Genomic DNA, 18515 nt, shown 5'->3' with positions numbered 1-18515 from the left:
TTTTCACCAGCACACCAAATGAGCACGATGAGACGACCGGTAAACTAACGTTAAGCTAGTTAGGAGCAGTGCAAGATGCTAGCAGCTGTGCAAAACAACATTGTCTGCAAACCATTCATGTTTATGTATCAAACTTTTCCTTGTAGCTCTTCAGCAGCAGCAGCCTCTATTGCTCATTGAGCGAATATAAGAATTAGAAGAATTAATATTAATAAAGAGTATGGTGTAGGCTACACCTGCTCAATAAAGAATGCCCTGAGATAATGAATGATACCAGATGATTCAGCACTACATTAGTGAAACTGACTTGACTTGATCAGAAAGGTTTGTAAAAAGGGGAGATTTGTGGTGAGAAATATGACAGTTTGTAAAATTTGATTTACTGTCAGAAGCAGAGCCAGGACCTAGTTGTAGGCTTATGCAGGAGATTGATGCTCTCACTGTGGAAGACACAGGTAAGTGGTTGTACCACAGTGTGTGAATTAGCAAACATGATCACATTAGTTACAATAGGCCTATAACAATTTTCTATGCCCAAGTGTTAGTGACCCATTATGTTTTTTTTATTTTTTATTTTTTATTTTTGTATTTTTTATCAAAAGATACTAGCCTAAATATACAAAGCCCATGATTGAAGGGAATAGGATAAAAGTCATATGAAATAAGCCTGCATATTCTGCCATTTGGATATTTTAGTAGTTTAAATTAAAACGTACTTTCCATGTCAAATCTGTTAAAGCATACAGAATGCTTTTTATTAGGATTAAGGTGCACTCGAGTCTAGGGATACAGAAGGAAGTGTGAAAGGGAGAGCAGAGTCTACTCAGGGACTGATAACAGAGGCAACAATTCAGCAGCAGAACCCAGAACCACAAGCTATGAATAGGGCAGATGAAGATGATTCTGTTAATAGTTTTGATCACTTTGCTCGACTTCAGTCACAAGATATACATACATTTTTTTTTATTATCATCCTCAACAAACCACAAATGTTCCTATACCAAAGGTTTTCAATAGCAAAGATTGAACAAACTGCAAGTGGCTGACTTACTGTGAAAAAACAATCTCTGTACTGTTCTGTTTGTTTGGCATTTGCACCTTTGATAAATGATGGCCCTTTCATCAAGGGAGGCAAGAAACACTGGAAACACATTCACCAAAGGACTGAAATTCTCATGTCTTTGGACAGTTACACTGATAAACAAAGTTGCAGAGACCAGTGCATTGCTCAGGCGTTTATTAATGTTTTAGGGTTGCCCATTTTTCCTTGAAGCTACATTTCTGCAAAGGAAAAAGAGATGAAGCCGTCATTAGAAAGTTATACTGTGTAAATAATTCTCGCAGAGAACAGTGTTGTGGATAAAAATGACATGAAATAAACATGAGGGAGACCTAGTATCCAGTAAAGGGGAGAAGAAGAAAAGACGGGCACCAAGACACACAGAAGCAGTGTGAGGCGGATATTGACTGATATTGAATATTGAATTGGATTAACACTTTAAAGATCTTAGATCTTTAAGAATAATACACTATGGTTTATAAGTCAAAAAAGTCAAAAAGAAGTATACGAGCTGAGGAGTGCTAAAACACACACACACACACACACACACACACACACTCTCGTACAGTCAAGGGCGGGCATGTAGACATAAGACACGCACACACTCTCTCTCTCTCTCTCTCTCTCTCTCTCTCTCTCTCTCTCTCTCTCACACACACATACTATTATAACTTTATAAGAAAAATAAAAAGGAATATTAAGATATTATAAGGGTAATATCTTATAATAATAATATATATATTCTTTATAAAAAACAGAATAATAGGATATGTAGGACAGTAGAAGGGTAATATAATGATATTATGAAGTAGGAAGTACAGTAAACCGTTTTTCAAGCAGTATAACTATATATAAAATAGAGATATAGAGCAAATATGAAAATAAATTATAAACTAGAAATACAGGGTCGCAAGGAAGGCCTTAATTTTAAGAGAGAACCATGAGGAGCCATTTATAAGGGTGGCTGAGTCAAGCTGCCCCCCCGCGCGAGATAATAGTAAGACCGAGGTCACTCTAGATTGTTTTGTCTCTCCATTTTTGATTTTATGGGTTATTCAAATCCCTTGGTTTTGATTCTCTGGGTTATTAAAATCCCTTGGTTTTGATTTTCTGGGTTATTAGAAATCCCTTGGTTTTGATTTTATGTGTAATTTGAAAACCCCTGGTTTTGATTCTATGTGTAAGTGGAATGGCCCTTTTCTGGAACATAAGAGTAAGGTAAATGAGCTCTTTTTTAACCCTATTGGTAGTGATATCATAGTCTTCTTGAAACCTATGGGTTATTTACTGTGTAAATACAGTATAAATACTGGAGCTTAGGCTCAGGATAGCAGATCACTTCTGAGAATTCTCATCGGTGTGGATCTCGTGTGGTGGAACGGAACCAATAAAGCTGGACCCTTGCTTCTTCTCACTCACGGCTGGTGTCTTTTTTCTATCTCCAACTGGGCTCAGAGGTAGATGTGAGTATTGGCTTCTATGTTGAATTTTAAGTGTTTTTGGGTAATAGGCTAAATTTGAGCCAGCAACAGTGCAATACTTGTTTTATTCTTTATTTGTGTTTAAGGATTGGATATCTGTGAACAATTTTGCACAGAATATATATTCAGATTTTGCAGAAAAGGACATTGTGATGTTTTAAAGAATAGTGTTGGAGATTTACCCTTTAACTAATGTTCTCATATTTGTGTTGAAGTTGTAAAGCAGCCATTTCCTTAACTTATACAAAGGATAAAGAGATGATGGTGTCATTAGAAAGTGCCATACATTTTATTTTATTCTTTATTATTTATTTTTTTGTTTTATATTTGTATTTATTTGATATTTCTCATTTTAAGGTTTAGATATTTATTAACACTATTTATTTATTTATTTATTTATTTATTTTATTTATTTATTTATTTTTTTACAGAAAATAGATTCTGATACTGTTAAACATTGCATTGTGTTGTTGTAAAGAATACTGTTGTTAAATAAATCTTCACTGTGAAGCAACACTTAGGCTACTGTATTTGCACTGAATTGGAAATGATGATATTTTTGAAAAAATACAATGAATTACAAGGCTGTAGAGAACAGTGCACTATTGCAGACTTATACACTGAGGTTTTAATTACATTATCAGTCGTGAACTAAAGTGGGCCGGTCTAAGGCATGAAACTCCAGGACTGAAAATGAGTCCCACTCCGGCCCTGAGCTCAACAACCTTTTGCCGCACATCACAGTTATATTCATTGGTCCTACCCATTGTCATGAATGACTAAGGGAATTTGGCCTGTGTGTTACCTCATATTTATACCCCTGTGAAACAGGAAGTCATGATTGAACAATTTCCTGTTCGTAGTGACCCAGGTGTACTATATATTTTTTTTATATATCAATGGGAATATACTTCCATACGTATGAATTCATAGGGGTGCCAATAATTGTTGCTTACCTATATTTAACACACACACACACACACACACACATATATATATATATATATATATATATATATATATATATATATATATATATATATATATGTATGTATGTATGTGTGTGTGTGTGTGTGTGTGTGTGTGTGTGTGTGTGTTAAATATAGGTAAGCAACAATTATTGGCACCCCTATGAATTCATACGTATGCAAACACAACACAGGTTTATACACACACACACACACACACACACACACACACACACACACACACACACACATGTATATATATATATATATATATATATATATATATATATATATATATATATATATATATATATGTATGTGTGTGTGTGTGTGTGTGTGTGTGTGTGTGTGTGTGTGTGTGTGTATAAACCTGTGTTGTGTTTGCAGTTGTTTGCTATATATATTAGAGCACAGTATTTTTGTGAATTATGTGAACAGTTTTTAAACTCTTAGTCGTTACCCATAAGATTCAGAGAATCGGTTCACTATGAGTCGACTCCCCACTCCCGTAGCAACACACCGGAAAGAGCTCGCGCGCACATCGCAACGCTGAAGACATCTTATAGTATTAGTATACAGGCTAAATATAAATATATTTAGCATAAATTCAGACAGGATGCTAAAACTGGTGGCAAAACAGCTGAGGAGTCACCCGGCTGTAAGTACATTTGATTCTATGCGCTTTTTTTTTTTGTTGTTTTTTTTGTGATATTTAATTCAACCTTCTTGACATTGAAACGTCTCGAGTATTTACAAGTAGTCTTTGATCTGATTGGAAATAATGGATGAAACCAATTTCATTTTCATATTCAATAAATAAATTCGTTAGATTGGACCACGCACATTCATTTTATATTTATTCTCAGGTATATAACGGTATGAGCTGCAATGCGGAATATTTGAGGGCCGTGTCACAAATGCACTCTACACCCTACAGTACATAAGTGCACTACAGGCCTATAAATAGTGGCCTAACTAGTGCACAATTTCTCCAACCTAGACACGTTTTGGATGAAGCTTTATATTCCTCATAATGTGAAGCAGACTGTAAATTGTATGAAATAATTGCTTCTATACCATATTTAGTGCACTATATGGACCTAATAGAGAGATAATTGGGATTGTGCCTCATACCTGTACAGTACACTGTTTTAATAACCGTATATAATGGGCTAATACACACATAAATAGCCTACGTGAATGGTGGTAATGAACGAATGTTGATATTTCTGATATAGAATTCCGTCATTAATATTCCTGAAAGACAAGTTGGTCAAACTCAAAAGGCATTTTCTGTACAGTTTTGAATATTAGTTACAATGGCATAGATTTGCGTATGGACGGTAGGGACATGTCCCTACCAATATTTTGGGAGGGCAGAATTTTAGAATTTAGAATCTTTTAGTCTTTGATCTGTTGCTTTGTATAAATTTGTATTTAAATGTATATACAGATCTTAATGTAAATATAGATGTTATATTTTAATAAACCATTTGGTTGTCAACATTAAACAGTCCTTTTTTTCCGGGGTGGGTGGGTGTCCCTACCAATATTGAGACCAAACCTACGCCCTTGATTAGTTATTTGAGCCAGAACATGCAATAATAGAAAAACAAACAAACAAAAAAAATGCATTTGTTACAGCTACCTACCTATCTACTTTAGCTCTGGAAAAAATGGAAACAATGGCATTAAAAAAAAAAAATTGCTTTGCTAAAGAGCAAAACTTTATGTGCTTAAAACGACAGATTATAGAAAATTAATCCAACGACCAATCAGATTTGATTATATAATTAAATTATAGCCTATCTTGGGATTAAGGCCTGTGAAGCCTGATCTGGTGCCATGTTTTTGGTGTGAAAACGTTCAGAAAAGTAAAGTAAAGTGAACATGCATATGTACTAAAGGATCTATGGAATTTTTCCATGTAAAAAAAAAAAAACGTTAAGAGAACATGAATTATGTAATCACCCTTTACAATGTTGCAGTAATTACATAATTTCAAAAGTTATGCAGATAAAGAGATATATCTGTTATGTATGTGTTTTTGGTTTGTTTCAGTTGATCCCGCTGTTTGTATTCATCGGCGGCGGAGCAACCATGTCGATGCTCTATCTCTGCCGTTTGGCCCTCAAGAACCCAGACTGCTCGTGAGTGCTTTCAAAGTAAAATGAAGGTTGCTTCAAGATATTATAAGATAAAAAATAACAGAATAGCAATGCGATAATAAAGGCTTTGAAATGCCAGGAAAAGACACACTGAACGATAATTTGCAGCGAGTGGAAGTTTGGAGTCAGTTATAAAAGCATAATAGTGGTATTTGGAATTAAGCCAGGGGAGCTGGAACATGTCATCTGGGAGTCTGGAGCAGCCATGCTTGTAGGCTGCGGTGCACCATGGGAAATGGAGTGAATCACTGATTCTGGCATTGACATGACATGAGTAAAATATTTTTTAACTCGGTTTTTATATAAACTAGCACGGTTTACTGTGTATTAAACAATGTTAAAGCTGTATTCAATGAAAAAAATATAAGGTAATGTGAAGTATTTCATCTTCCAAATCACTTAGGCCACGCCTCCTACCTGACACCTGAGTATGACACTGAATTCTATGCCGAGGAAGAATTGGTTTTTGTATTTATGGGATGATTTACACATGGAAATTTTGTGCATGCCGCTAAACTGGAGGCCATAAGCTTTGGTTACGTGTTAGCCTGATTTTCATTTTTACATTTTTGTCTATAATGCTTTATAACATCAAGTTTTTAACCACACAATGTGCACCACAGGTGGGATCGCACCAATAACCCTGAACCCTGGAACAAACTCGGCCCTAACGACCAATACAAGGTAAGGGGTGGAGTGGGGGGAGGGGTAGTTTCAATGTTTCTGTAATGCAGCTTGAGGTCCAATATCAGCAGCGTAAGAAAATGCAAGTTGGTTATCACTTCATGACATAAACGGATTCTTAATGACAGAGCACATGTTACATTTTTCTCCCCACAGTTCTTCACGGTGAACATGGACTACTCCAAGCTGAAGAAGGACAGGCCTGACTTCTGAACCTAAGTCCTGGGTTTATATAAATGGTGCTGTATGAAATCCAAGAACTGCTGAATATGCTCATTGCCATTTCTGAGAAAGGAAAGGAAGCCTTCATGATTCTTCCATACAGATTGAACACATTCATACAGAAACACTCTTGTTTTGTACTTTATAGAGATTCATTTTAAAACTTTAAAGACTTTAGTGCGATTCTTAACCAGAAATGGTTCAGTCAGGAAATATATCAAATATGAATGATTTGTAGAATCATGGAAAATCTATGTTAAAATTATACCGTTTGATTGTGTTTTCCCAAAATGGTTTCATATTTCTTTTCAGTTTGTATTGGCTAGGCTTCCAGACTTAACATGCTATCTCTTAAATAACACCAGAAATAAATAATAATAAAAGAAATATATTTATTGGCCCCAATCATCTTGAAATTTTATTCAGATCCAGATTGCATTCAGTTCATTTTTAACATGTACATTGTACATTTACAATCATATTGTTTTTCATTATTCAAGATATTCAATATTTGCCTTTCCTTCTGTAGTTAACAGCCTAAGAGAAGGGTGTAGCTGAAATAATAAAGAAATAAAGAAAGCCTTTATAAATAAAGGCTCATAAAGGCTGGCATGAATTGCCTGTAAAAAAAAAAAACAAACAAACAAAAAAAAAAACAATTCAAAGTCTCAAAAAAAAAAAAAAAACTGTTGTAGATTATCCAAGATGTTTGAAAAAAACTTAGTAGCCAAGTGTATCTGAGGCTACTCATAAATTTTAAAGGCAAAGGGATGCCACACCAAATACTGATTAGTGTTCTAGTAAGCCAGGCTAGTAAACAGTAATTATGCAAATGGACAGTGATAAACCACCACAGAAATATAACATTATTGGCTGTGTAAGCTCCAGTGTGTAGAAAATTTGCTCTTTTCCTTTTCCCTTTCATTGTTTTAGAGCAGGATTGTCAAGTCTTTGGAAAGGCAGTTGTGCAGGTTTTCATTCTAATCAAGCAGAAGCCTGGTCACAGTGAGGTGGTAGCCCACTGGCATTAGTTTTTCTGTAGATTCCATTACATCATGGTACTTAGTGAGAATTTCCATTGGGGACTTGGTTTCTGGAGGCCATGCACACAGACTGTACCTTGAGACAGTCGGCTAGACAAAGTGATGACCATAGAGCACCTGGCAGATGCCATGCCTCCATGTCACACCACGCCACATTTACCCCTTGTCACGCCACATTTACCCCTTGTCGACCCTGGAAAGCCAGGCCATGGATCAATATACTGAGAAGGCCCTGAAACAGGGGTATATTCACCCCTCAACCTCATCAGCATCCGTCAGCTTCTTCTTTGTAGAAAAGAAAGATTATTGAGGACTGAACCAAGTTACCATCAAGTATTGCTTTCCTCTGTCACTGTGTTGGGAGTCCCTAGTTTAACCTATGCAGTGCCTACAAGTTGGTACATATCCGCTGGGGTGACGAATGGACATGTTGTTCTTTGTTACTGCAGAACTACTGTACTCTCAGTCAGTGCTAACTAGTTAAAACATCATTGGTTTTGCTTTTAAACAGCTAGCTTATAGCTTGCAGACAGCACAGGCTTACTAATAAGTAATAAATATTAGCAATAATCATCTTGATTATCTAAATATATTAGGGTAGACTGCCTGGAATGGGGTTTGTTGTTGGCACAAATTATCAGGGTGTGTGACTTCATTGACTGAACAAGATTTAACTTTTTAGTAACACAAGTCAAACATTCAGATACTGCACACATACAACAGCATCTTTTTGATCTTGGAAGCAAAAATCAGTCCTTGGTGTGCTTAACCGTTAGCATTTTTAAAAGTTGGACAGAAGTCAACCAATCCCAGCCTTCATTGTAAATCCATTATCTAAATAATTTAACCCAGAAAAAATGACAAATGATTGATATTGAAATTGTAATAAACTTACTTTTGTTTAGTTTTTTTCACACTTTGCCTTTTTCTTTTTTCTTTAAAGTTTGACCAAACAAACTTTTCTGAGGTAATAAATGACTAGAGGAACATTAAAAGTGGCTTGGTAATGTTAACCGGATTCGGTGGGGTGGCACACCAAATATGACGATGCTCTAGGTGGCTGCCTATGACGCCTAATGGATTGACCGACCCTGCTTCTGTGAGGTCCTTCCTGTGATTACATTAAGATTCTTCAGAAAAAAAAATGTCCTGTCATGAATATATTGCTGGATTAAAAAGAAAAAGGTAAAAACTTACAAGGTGAAATTTCTCATTATGCTTTAGTTAGAAATTGTTAATTTGTGAAGTCTCCTTGGACTCTGTAGATTTGAGATTTGGCATCTCCAATGAGAGTGTTAGTAAAGTGACTTTCCCATCCCCATTTCACACCTAAGGGTGGCAGTAGTACAGTGCACTCCACTAGTATTGGTACCCTTGGTAAATATGAGCCAATAATGCTGTGAAAAATTGTCTTTATTGTTTAACCTTTTGATCTTTTGTTAAAAAAAAATTCTGCTCTCATTTATATCTAACAATTGCAAACAAAACACAGGCTTATCCAAAAAAAAATCTTTGTTAAATATAGGGGTGCAATAAACACAGCCGCCGGGAAGGGTGTGGCAGGGAAGCAAATGCCACACCACTTCTACCTCGTATTAATGCCACATTAACACATAATGCTTTTGCTTTTTTTAACATAGATTTTTTTGTGTATTGTATATTATTTTATCTGAAGTATTAACAATGCTGCTTAATATACAGATAATTTATAATTTGGCTCAAAATCGAATTAGGCTTTGATAGAGTCTCCTCTTCGTGCATTGATCTGGACTATGCACGTGATACGTGCGTGAACGTCAGTGGGATTCTATCTGCTGCAAGTTGGCATGACACTCACTAGGTAGCTTGCTCAGAACGGACGTGTTTGTGGCGGCGACTAGCCGACAACCGAATGTTAGGAACAGAGACCTAAATGATATAACTAATGTTGGAACAAACTAGTGTTATTTAATCTACTTGAAAAAGACTGTGATAATTCCAATTCCAAGTTTTCTTCAATGGAATGGAAAGTTAGCTAGTAAACTGTTTGCTAGCCAGCTATGTTGTTATCGGCTAGCTAGCTGGTCTAACAAGCTAGCTATCAGAGAGAGAAAGATGAGTTATGATGGTTGAAGGTAACGTACAGCTAGCTAGCTAGTAGCTACCTACCAAGCCAACCACCAGGAATCCAGGCAACCCCCACCCTTCCCACAACCCCCACCCTTCCATCTGTCTCAAATGGTTGTGTAGTAGTTAGGTTGGATAACGCTCATTTTAATGATTTGACTGACACAGGCAGGCGAAAGTGAGAAGTATGAGTACCAGTAAGATAAAACAGATCTCTCTCACGGGAGTCCTGGTGAACCCAAAGAGGTTACAATACATTAATGACTTCATGATGCATATTATAAAGCTGTATTCTGAAATAAATGAAAGCTGTCTAAAAGCAGACGTGCAGAAAAATATTGTGTAGGTCCCCCTCGTACCACACAAACAGCTCTGATCTGTAGAGGAATGGACTCCACAAGACTTCAGAAGAGGTGCTGTGGTTGCTGGCACCAAGACATTAGCAGCGGATCCTTTAAGTATATACATTTTCATGAGGGTGTACCCCCCCGAGACAGGGGCTAGGAAGGTGTTTTCCCAGTGACCATGTCGCTGGATCTTTTGCCCGTTTATTTATATCACTTCTCATATCTCTCATTTATCTCGCTCTTCATTTATTCATTTACCAAACGCTTTTATCCAAAACAACTTACAAAAGAGAAACAAAGCACCGGTGACACAATCACAGGGGGAAACACCTTCCTTGCTCCTACAGCGAAAATGGTTAAGGGTCAAAAAATTGGCACACAAACCAGATGATATCGCATAATTACTCTGATTGATTGAACAATTTTACCTTAAGCACCTCCCTTGTTGACCCAGGAACATGTCTCATTCTGCAAAATTCAAACATGCATCCATATTCACCTTTGACTTTAAAAATCTCAGAACAGTAAGAACATAATGGTGACATGAAACACAGTGTATGTAGTACTTTTCTTTAAAACACACATGAGCTTCTCTTTCATGAGACAACTTCTTATTCGACACTTCATAACATACATAGCTACTCATATCATCCATGCAGGTGGATGAATGTACCAGTAAGTGAGAAGTAAGATGGCATAATGTATTGTAGTGAACTTGATCATGAGTAACTGTTAGACAGGATTCCTACTTTAAAGAGCCAAGTGTGAGCACACTGTTGTTTGTTTGACTTTTCCCCAGAAAGGCTCAGCTATCTATCTATCTATCTATCTATCTATCTATCTATATATATATATATATATATATATATATATATATATATATATATATATATATATATAGTTCTTTAACTTATTCTTCGCCTTCTCTGTTTAAAAAAATATTATTATTATTTATTTTTTTTTTTTTAAACAACACATGATGGTGTCTGTCTTGCAGGTTGATTGGAAGTAATGTACTTTTATATAAGCTCAGCGTCTGCAAAACATGTAAAGAGTTACATACATATTGTGTAGTTTAAATAATATAAGTTAAACATTTGTCAAGAGTAAGTCATACCCAGTCTGAGTCATAGTTGTGATGAATATTTTGTTATGCCTCACCCCACTGGGGCAGTGGTGGCTCAGTGGTTGAAGGCTCTGGGTTACTTATCAGAAGGTCAGGAGTACTGAGGTTACTTTTGGAGTTCCACAGGGTTCTGTTTTAGGCCCACTGCTCTTTACTTTATATATGCTACCCCTAGGTCAAATTATTCGTAAACATGGAATTAGCTTCCACTGTTATGCTGATGATACACAGTTGTATGTTTCAGCGAAGCCAGAGGACAGACATAAGCTTAGTAAAGTTGAGGATTGTGTAAAGGACATTAGACATTGGATGTTAATTAACTTCCTTCTGCTTAATTCTGATAAAACAGAAATACTTTTATTAGGCCCACGTGTAGCTAGAAGTATTCTTTCTGATCACATGGTTACTCTGGGTGGTCTTTCTGTTTCATCATGTGCAGCAGTTAAAGACCTTGGAGTGATTATTGACTCCAGCCTATCATTTGATGCTCATGTAGATAATATTACTAGGATAGCCTTCTTTCATCTCAGAAATATTTCTAAAATAAGAAACATATTGTCACTACATGATGCGGAAATACTAGTTCATGCATTCGTCACCTCTAGATTAGATTATTGTAATGCCATACTGTCTGGATGTTCCAGTAGGAATATAAATAAGCTCCAATTAGTCCAGAATGCAGCTGCTAGAGTCCTAACTAGAACTAGAAGATACGACCATATCACACCGATATTATCAATACTGCATTGGCTCCCAGTAAAATCTCGCATTAATTATAAAATACTCTTATTAACCTATAAAGCACTAAATGGTCTCGCGCCACAATATCTAAGCGACCTTTTGGTTTTATATGATCCGCCACGCCTACTTAGATCAAAAGATGCAGGCTATCTGACGGTACCTCGAATAGTGAAGGCTACAGCAGGGGGAAGAGCTTTCTCTTATAGGGCCCCACAGTTATGGAACAGTCTTCCTATTAGTGTTCGGGACTCAGACACAGTCTCAGTGTTTAAGTCTAAGCTTAAAACGTATTTGTTTACTCAAGCCTACCCTGACTAGATTCTGTTCTACTTTCTCCCTCTCTCCTTTCGCCGAGCCCCACACGAATTTATGGAGATACTAGAGATCCAGATCCTTTCTGCCTCTGGATGGAGCTCAAATCTTCTTTAATTCCAGACTGCTGGGACTACGGCTGCTCTTAACGCCATACAGACTTCATATAAATCCATAATGAACTTTTTCACAATATCTGTTGTTACCCAGATGAGGATGGGTTCCCTTCTGAGTCGGGTTCCTCTCAAGGTTTCTTCCTCTTAAAACATCTTAGGGAGTTTTTCCTTGCCACCGTCGCCACTCAGTGTCTTGCTCAGTTGGGATAAATTCACACCTTTAATATCTGTATACCGTGCTGATATTTCTGTAAAGCTGCTTTGAGACAATGTCTATTGTAAAAAGCGCTATACAAATACAATTGAATTGAATTGAATTGAATTGAGTTCAAGTCCTAGTACCACCAAGCTACCACTCTTGGGCCCTTGAGTAAAACCCTTAACCCTCAATTGCTCAGTTGTATAAATGAGATAAATTTAAGTTGGTCAAGGTAAGGACAAATGCCATTAATGTAAATATAAATGCCCCAGGTTAGGGTTGAGGGTAACAGAATATGTTATTATATTAGATATATATATAGAGAGATGTAGATGTGAGAATAAAGATACAGAAGAAGGCAGAAAAAAATTGTAACTGAATAAATGTACAGTCCCCTTTAAAAGTATTGGAACTGAACAGCAAGGCCAATTCTTTTGTTCTTGCTGTATACTGAAGACATTTGTGTTTGAGATCAAAAGACAAATATGAGACGATCGATCAGAATTTCAGCATTTTCCCCCTGATATTTACATCTAGAGGTGTTTAAACAACTAAGAACATGGCACATTTTGTCTCACCACACCCATTTTTCAAGTCACTTGACTGACAGGTGTTTCTTGTTGCCCAGGTGTGCCCTTTAAGATTGATTGTTTCAACAATTAATAGCTCTGCATGTCTACTCTTTGGTTTGAGCCCTGGGTTTTGCCTGTGAAGACTGGCTTTGTTGTTAAAAATGGATAAATCAACTTGAAGACTGCCATAGAATGTTTTTCAGCAAAAGCACTCCATGAGTCTCGGGATCTTGATATCACAAGGTAGACTTTATTATACAAACAATAAAGTCGAATCAGTCTGCTGAGTTATTGATATAAGCATTTTTGGTATAGGCTTTTATACTATTCTGAAACACTGGTCTCATCTGCTGGATTTTCTTTTACTTTTTTCACCAACAGTCTGTTTTAAAAAATCTGCATTCCAAAGAGTTTAAATACTTTCCCAACACAGACAGGTACCAGTATAGGTACAGGTACCATTTCTTTGATTATAACTTGTTAATCAATCAAACCTTATACATTGGTTATACATGAGTTGGTTATGCATTGATTGAGTAAAATATTTCATAAGACCAGAGAGCTGTCTATGTGAGAAAATGTAGACATTTTGAAGCTAAGAAAAGAGGGACAAGTGAGCAGAGTCATTGCACAAGCACTGGGCATAGCCAACACAACAATCTGGAATGTTCTGTATGAGAAACAGGGTACAAGAACAGTGAGGTATTCCAGAAAGCAGGTTATGCGACTTACCTGGGTAAGTTTACACAGAGGTTAAAATCCAGAAACAGGATAAAGCTTTCATCTTTGATTAAATGACTGTGTTGTGTTTTGAGCCAAGAGCAAATTAGAATTCTGTGCTTGCTCACTCTTTTGTTTAACGTGACAATGGCAATTCAGCAGTAACGATGTGTTCAAGGATATCTCCGATCCGAGTATCTTTATTATTGTCGGGATTAAGTGTAAATACACAACAGCCTGTAATCCAGTAAATCTAAAATAAGAGTCATAAGTTTTAAGGGTCATAAGTTTTCCACCAGTTTTTTGTCCTTTTGGATTAAGATACTCAATCCTTGTTTCATAGTTGGTGACAATGTTTTAGGCTCAATAGATTCTTTTGATGTAGTAAACAACATGTCCTGAATATTGTTCCAGAAAAACTTGTAAAAATTTGTGGTTAAACCATCCTGACCCAGGAATTACCCTAAAGCCATTCCTTTAAGAGTCTAGTCTTTGAAATCCAAGTCAATCTGGGGGATAATTTCTGGGATCTGTGTACGGAAACTAATGAAGAATACAGTGTTTAATAAAATAAAATATATATCTCCCCAGATATTAACTTTTGGTGTGTAATTTCCTAAACAACTGATTATATTGTATTTCTATCTTGTCTCTTCTTTTCTAACTGACAAAAGTAAGCTGTGTTCTTTTTGCCCTCTTCTATCCACTCAGATCTACACCTTACATATTTCCCCAGTGCTTTCTGTAAATAAAAGTCTCATTTGGATTGAAGATGATGTAACTCGACTCAATCTCCTTATGTCATAACTTCTTTATTACAACAATCATTATTTCTTGAATAATCCTCATCTCTCTCTCTCTCTGCCTTTGATTTTTATTCTTTATATTTGTTTATTTTGTTTTTTTATGATAAACTCTTAAACATTTTCCATTTGAAATATCCCCATTTACTCCCATGAGTAACTAAACTTTTATCTTTTTAAATTTCACAACTCAAGCTTTGAATGTCCCTGCATTACAGTACTCCTTATGATTGAACAATTCTACATTACATTTCCAGTAATCTTTTCTGAAGGAAGGTTTCATTGTTGGTTTCAACTGTAACAAGATGAGGCAGTGATCTGTCAACAATAGTTGTATCAAAGATAGTCCCTTATATCTTTATCCCTTATATCTTTGGGCTTTTCCCAAGAGAACTGTCTTTTGTTGGACTGTTTTACTCTCCAAATAGCTATGAATGATTTTGTTCCGCAAAAGTCATGAATAATCTTATTCAAATGGTGGTCAGAATATTTAGATGGATTGAGAATCTACCCAGCCACTCATCAGGTGTCAGATTTAAGTCTCCTCCAAACAGAATAGCCTGTGTCTGATATTTGGTTTTGAGGATTGAAATGACACGGAGATATTTGAGAATTTGTTTTGTCCACTGTTGGTATAACCATAAACATTAACCACAATAATAAACATGCCTTCCAGATTTATCAGTGACTATGTTTACATGGACAGCAGTAATCTAATTATTGACCTTACTCTGAGTAAGATAATAATGTGATTAAGGTGTTTACATGAGTCACTTTTAGAATACTCCTTTCATGCTCCCGTTTTACATGTTATAGAACATAGATCGATTGACAGCACATGTCATTACGTCCCCACACCACGCCGTCCGACGTCCCTCCAGAATTTCACGTACCAACATACAGGTCAACTTTGTTATGGTACCCTATACAGTTTTGGGTGTTTTTATTTTTAATTTTTACGAACGCTTCAAGTGCAGTTCATTATTTGTCGTGCTGTACGTGCAAATAAATGACTGTTTGAAGCCGTGGGCTGCGTCCCAAACCACATACTCACGTACTATATAGTAGCTGAAATACATGCATCTCGCCTATTATATAATAGGTAACTACGTGGTTTGGGACGCAGCTGTGCTCTCTTGTTTGCTGTAAAACAGTTGAGCGCTGCCGTGTGTGTACGTGTCCTGTCGCAAAATGCAGTGAAAACTCCCACACGACGTTAATAGTGTGATTAAGGTGCGTACATTTCTGTAATACACGTGGATAATGCGACTAAAACAGGAATACTCCACATGTCTTAATTCTATTTGTGTTTACTTTGAGTATTTGTGAGTACTTTATTCTGATTAAGGTAATAAAAAAATGCTGTTTACATGCTAGTTTCTTAATCAGAGTATTGTCTTAATCGGGTTAATATTGGATTATTGTTGTCCATGTAAACATACTAACTGCTGCAAACCAATGACCAGTCCCATTGCCCTGAGAAGCATGAATATTATTGAAGCATTTAGTGACCCCAGCTGACCTGTTGGATTCGTGGCTCCAATAAAGCTGTATCTCCCCAAAAAATGCGCTCTCCAAAAAGTGAGTCTCTTGCAGAAAAACAATATGTAACTTCTGCCCTTTACAAAACAAAAATATGCCAGACCTTATTTCAGGAATTTAACCAAAAACCTATTCAAAAAACCCATTTACTTCGGGATGATGAAACCGGAAGTACAAAAATGCTAACTAATTTCCAGGTTTTAGGACTCATTCCTGCACCACACTATAGCCCTTGGACAAATCCATGGGTGAAAAAAAAAATAGCAGCACTCATAACTCCAGGATCTCTGCGAATTGTGGATGTCCACTAAGAAATGAATTGTCCCATCCAGTTTGTGATGGCCAGTGTTATCTCCTCGCTGTGGTTGTACTGGGGAGGCAGGATTGGGACTTGAGGTGCCAACAAACTGAACAAGTTGCTGAGAAAGGCCAGCTCTGTATGTATATGTATGTATATGTACATACGCACAGATCTGTTTTATTATTTCTATTATTTCTATTATATAGGTATTTATGGAAATTATTTTCTTTCTTTCTTTGATGTTACTCATCCTACCATCTTATCTCACTTGGGTACAACACAGCAAGAAATAAAGCTTAAGCAAGCAGTTTTCAGATTAGACTAACTTGCTGAGGTTATTGCTCCAGGATTTTAGCTATTAAATAACTATTATAGATGATTACACTATGCATTGTGCATTTACTTAACCAATAAAATGTCAAACTGATGATTGCATAAGAATTCATTCCAGTTGCTCTGAGACTATAAGCTAACTATGCGGAAAATCATTAGGGGAATGTCTTTTATCCAAACAAAATAACCTCTTGACAAGAACAACAATGAATTACTGTAAGGTTACAATGTTACTGGCAGCACCAAGGTGTCACAAAATACCAAACATACCACAGATGGTTGCATAAATACAAAAGATTCGATTTACTTCACTCGAACCACCATTTCTGAGAGAACTGTTCTCACCAGTACAGCAGCAAATTTCTAACATCGTTCTAAAAAAATCCACCACAAATTTCTCTCTGTGCTTTGACTCATTGTCTTTCTTGTTTTTAGTTTCTGTGTGTTGCCTTTGGTTTGCACCAATCATTATGTTTTGGCTTTAGACCAAATGGCTGAACATTTTTTGAATGACATGGCCTGCCTCAGAGCCCGCTGTCCTCTCTAATGTGAAGAGCTGATGATATTATTGAGGTCTGCTCAAATTTTCCTTTTTGTGTCAGTGAGCTCTGTAAATTCTTCAACGTTGTAGCTGGACTCTTTTTGTATGAGCACTCAGCACCAAAGCAGCGATCTCGGTAGTGTCTGGGTTGTGCCATATATATATTTTCCATTTTTTTTTAAATAATGGATTTCACAGTGCTCCTAAGAAGATCCAAATTTTGTCAAACGTGTCCATATTTTTTCCCCTTTTAGCAAGATCTTGAAGTTTCTGGGGCAGTTCATTGATCTTCATGACAGCAGGACTGATCTGATCTGCTATTTCAGCTATAAAATGGCAGACCTTATCAAAAATCAGAAATATTTATTAAGAAATATTTATTGTGCAAACAGAAAAATGGACACAGGTAGTTCTAAACTGAACAGGTGTACCCTGTTCAACATCCATCCATCCATCTTCTACTGCTTACTCCTTTTCAGGGTCACAGGGAACCTGGAGCCTATCCCAGGGGGCATCGGGCACAAGGCGGGGTACACCCTGGACAGGGTGCCAATCCATTGCAGGGCACAATCACATACACACTCACACACCCATTCATACACTACGGACACTTTAGAAACGCCAATCAGCCTACCATGCATATCTTTGGACTGGGGGAGGAAACATGGAGTCCTGTTCAACATTTAGGATTAAATACTGGTCCTAAAAGAACCAGTGTGACTAATTACCACATGCTGTTTTTATAATTTTTATTTCTTAAATAATTCTGAGAACATCTAGATATATTTCTGCAGAAAGTCAACAACAAAAAAAATCCCATTCTAATATACTTAAGTTTATTCTTCGTCCATCTCGAGGTGATTTAAAAAAAAAAAGAAACATTTCCTCATCAGTTTTTGAGCAGAGGTCTGTTGTTGTGACTATAATTCCAAATGCTATTTATAGTCCTTTTATAAAAGACTGTACAGAGTACTGTTTGACTTTGTTGTTGTTGCATTTGTCATCTTAGTCATGCCAAAAGAACACAATGTTAAACCACAGTTAAGATATTCTTTGTCGGAAGAGAAGCCTGATTGTTTCCCGATAATTAGAACAAGTAAATCTGCTTCATATTTCAGGTTTGTTTCCTG

The 18515-nt window shown here is 36.5% G+C and overlaps 1 protein-coding gene across 1 annotated transcript; it reads left to right on the top strand.

Annotated features, from left to right (window-relative positions):
• Nucleotides 1–4035: 4035 nt before the first annotated feature.
• ndufa4b (NDUFA4 mitochondrial complex associated b) lies at nucleotides 4036–6983 on the top strand (the record flags this gene model as incomplete). Its single annotated transcript, NM_001200588.1, is given in 4 exon segments — nucleotides 4036–4167; nucleotides 5571–5659; nucleotides 6301–6361; nucleotides 6518–6983. Coding segments are annotated over 4 exon segments (249 nt in total). The 3' UTR covers nucleotides 6575–6983.
• Nucleotides 6984–18515: the final 11532 nt, after the last annotated feature.

The sequence above is a fragment of the Ictalurus punctatus genome, chromosome 13 (assembly GCF_001660625.3).
Source record: "Ictalurus punctatus breed USDA103 chromosome 13, Coco_2.0, whole genome shotgun sequence".
Classification (NCBI taxonomy): Eukaryota; Metazoa; Chordata; class Actinopteri; order Siluriformes; family Ictaluridae; genus Ictalurus; species Ictalurus punctatus.
This window is presented reverse-complemented; position numbering and strand designations above follow the sequence as displayed.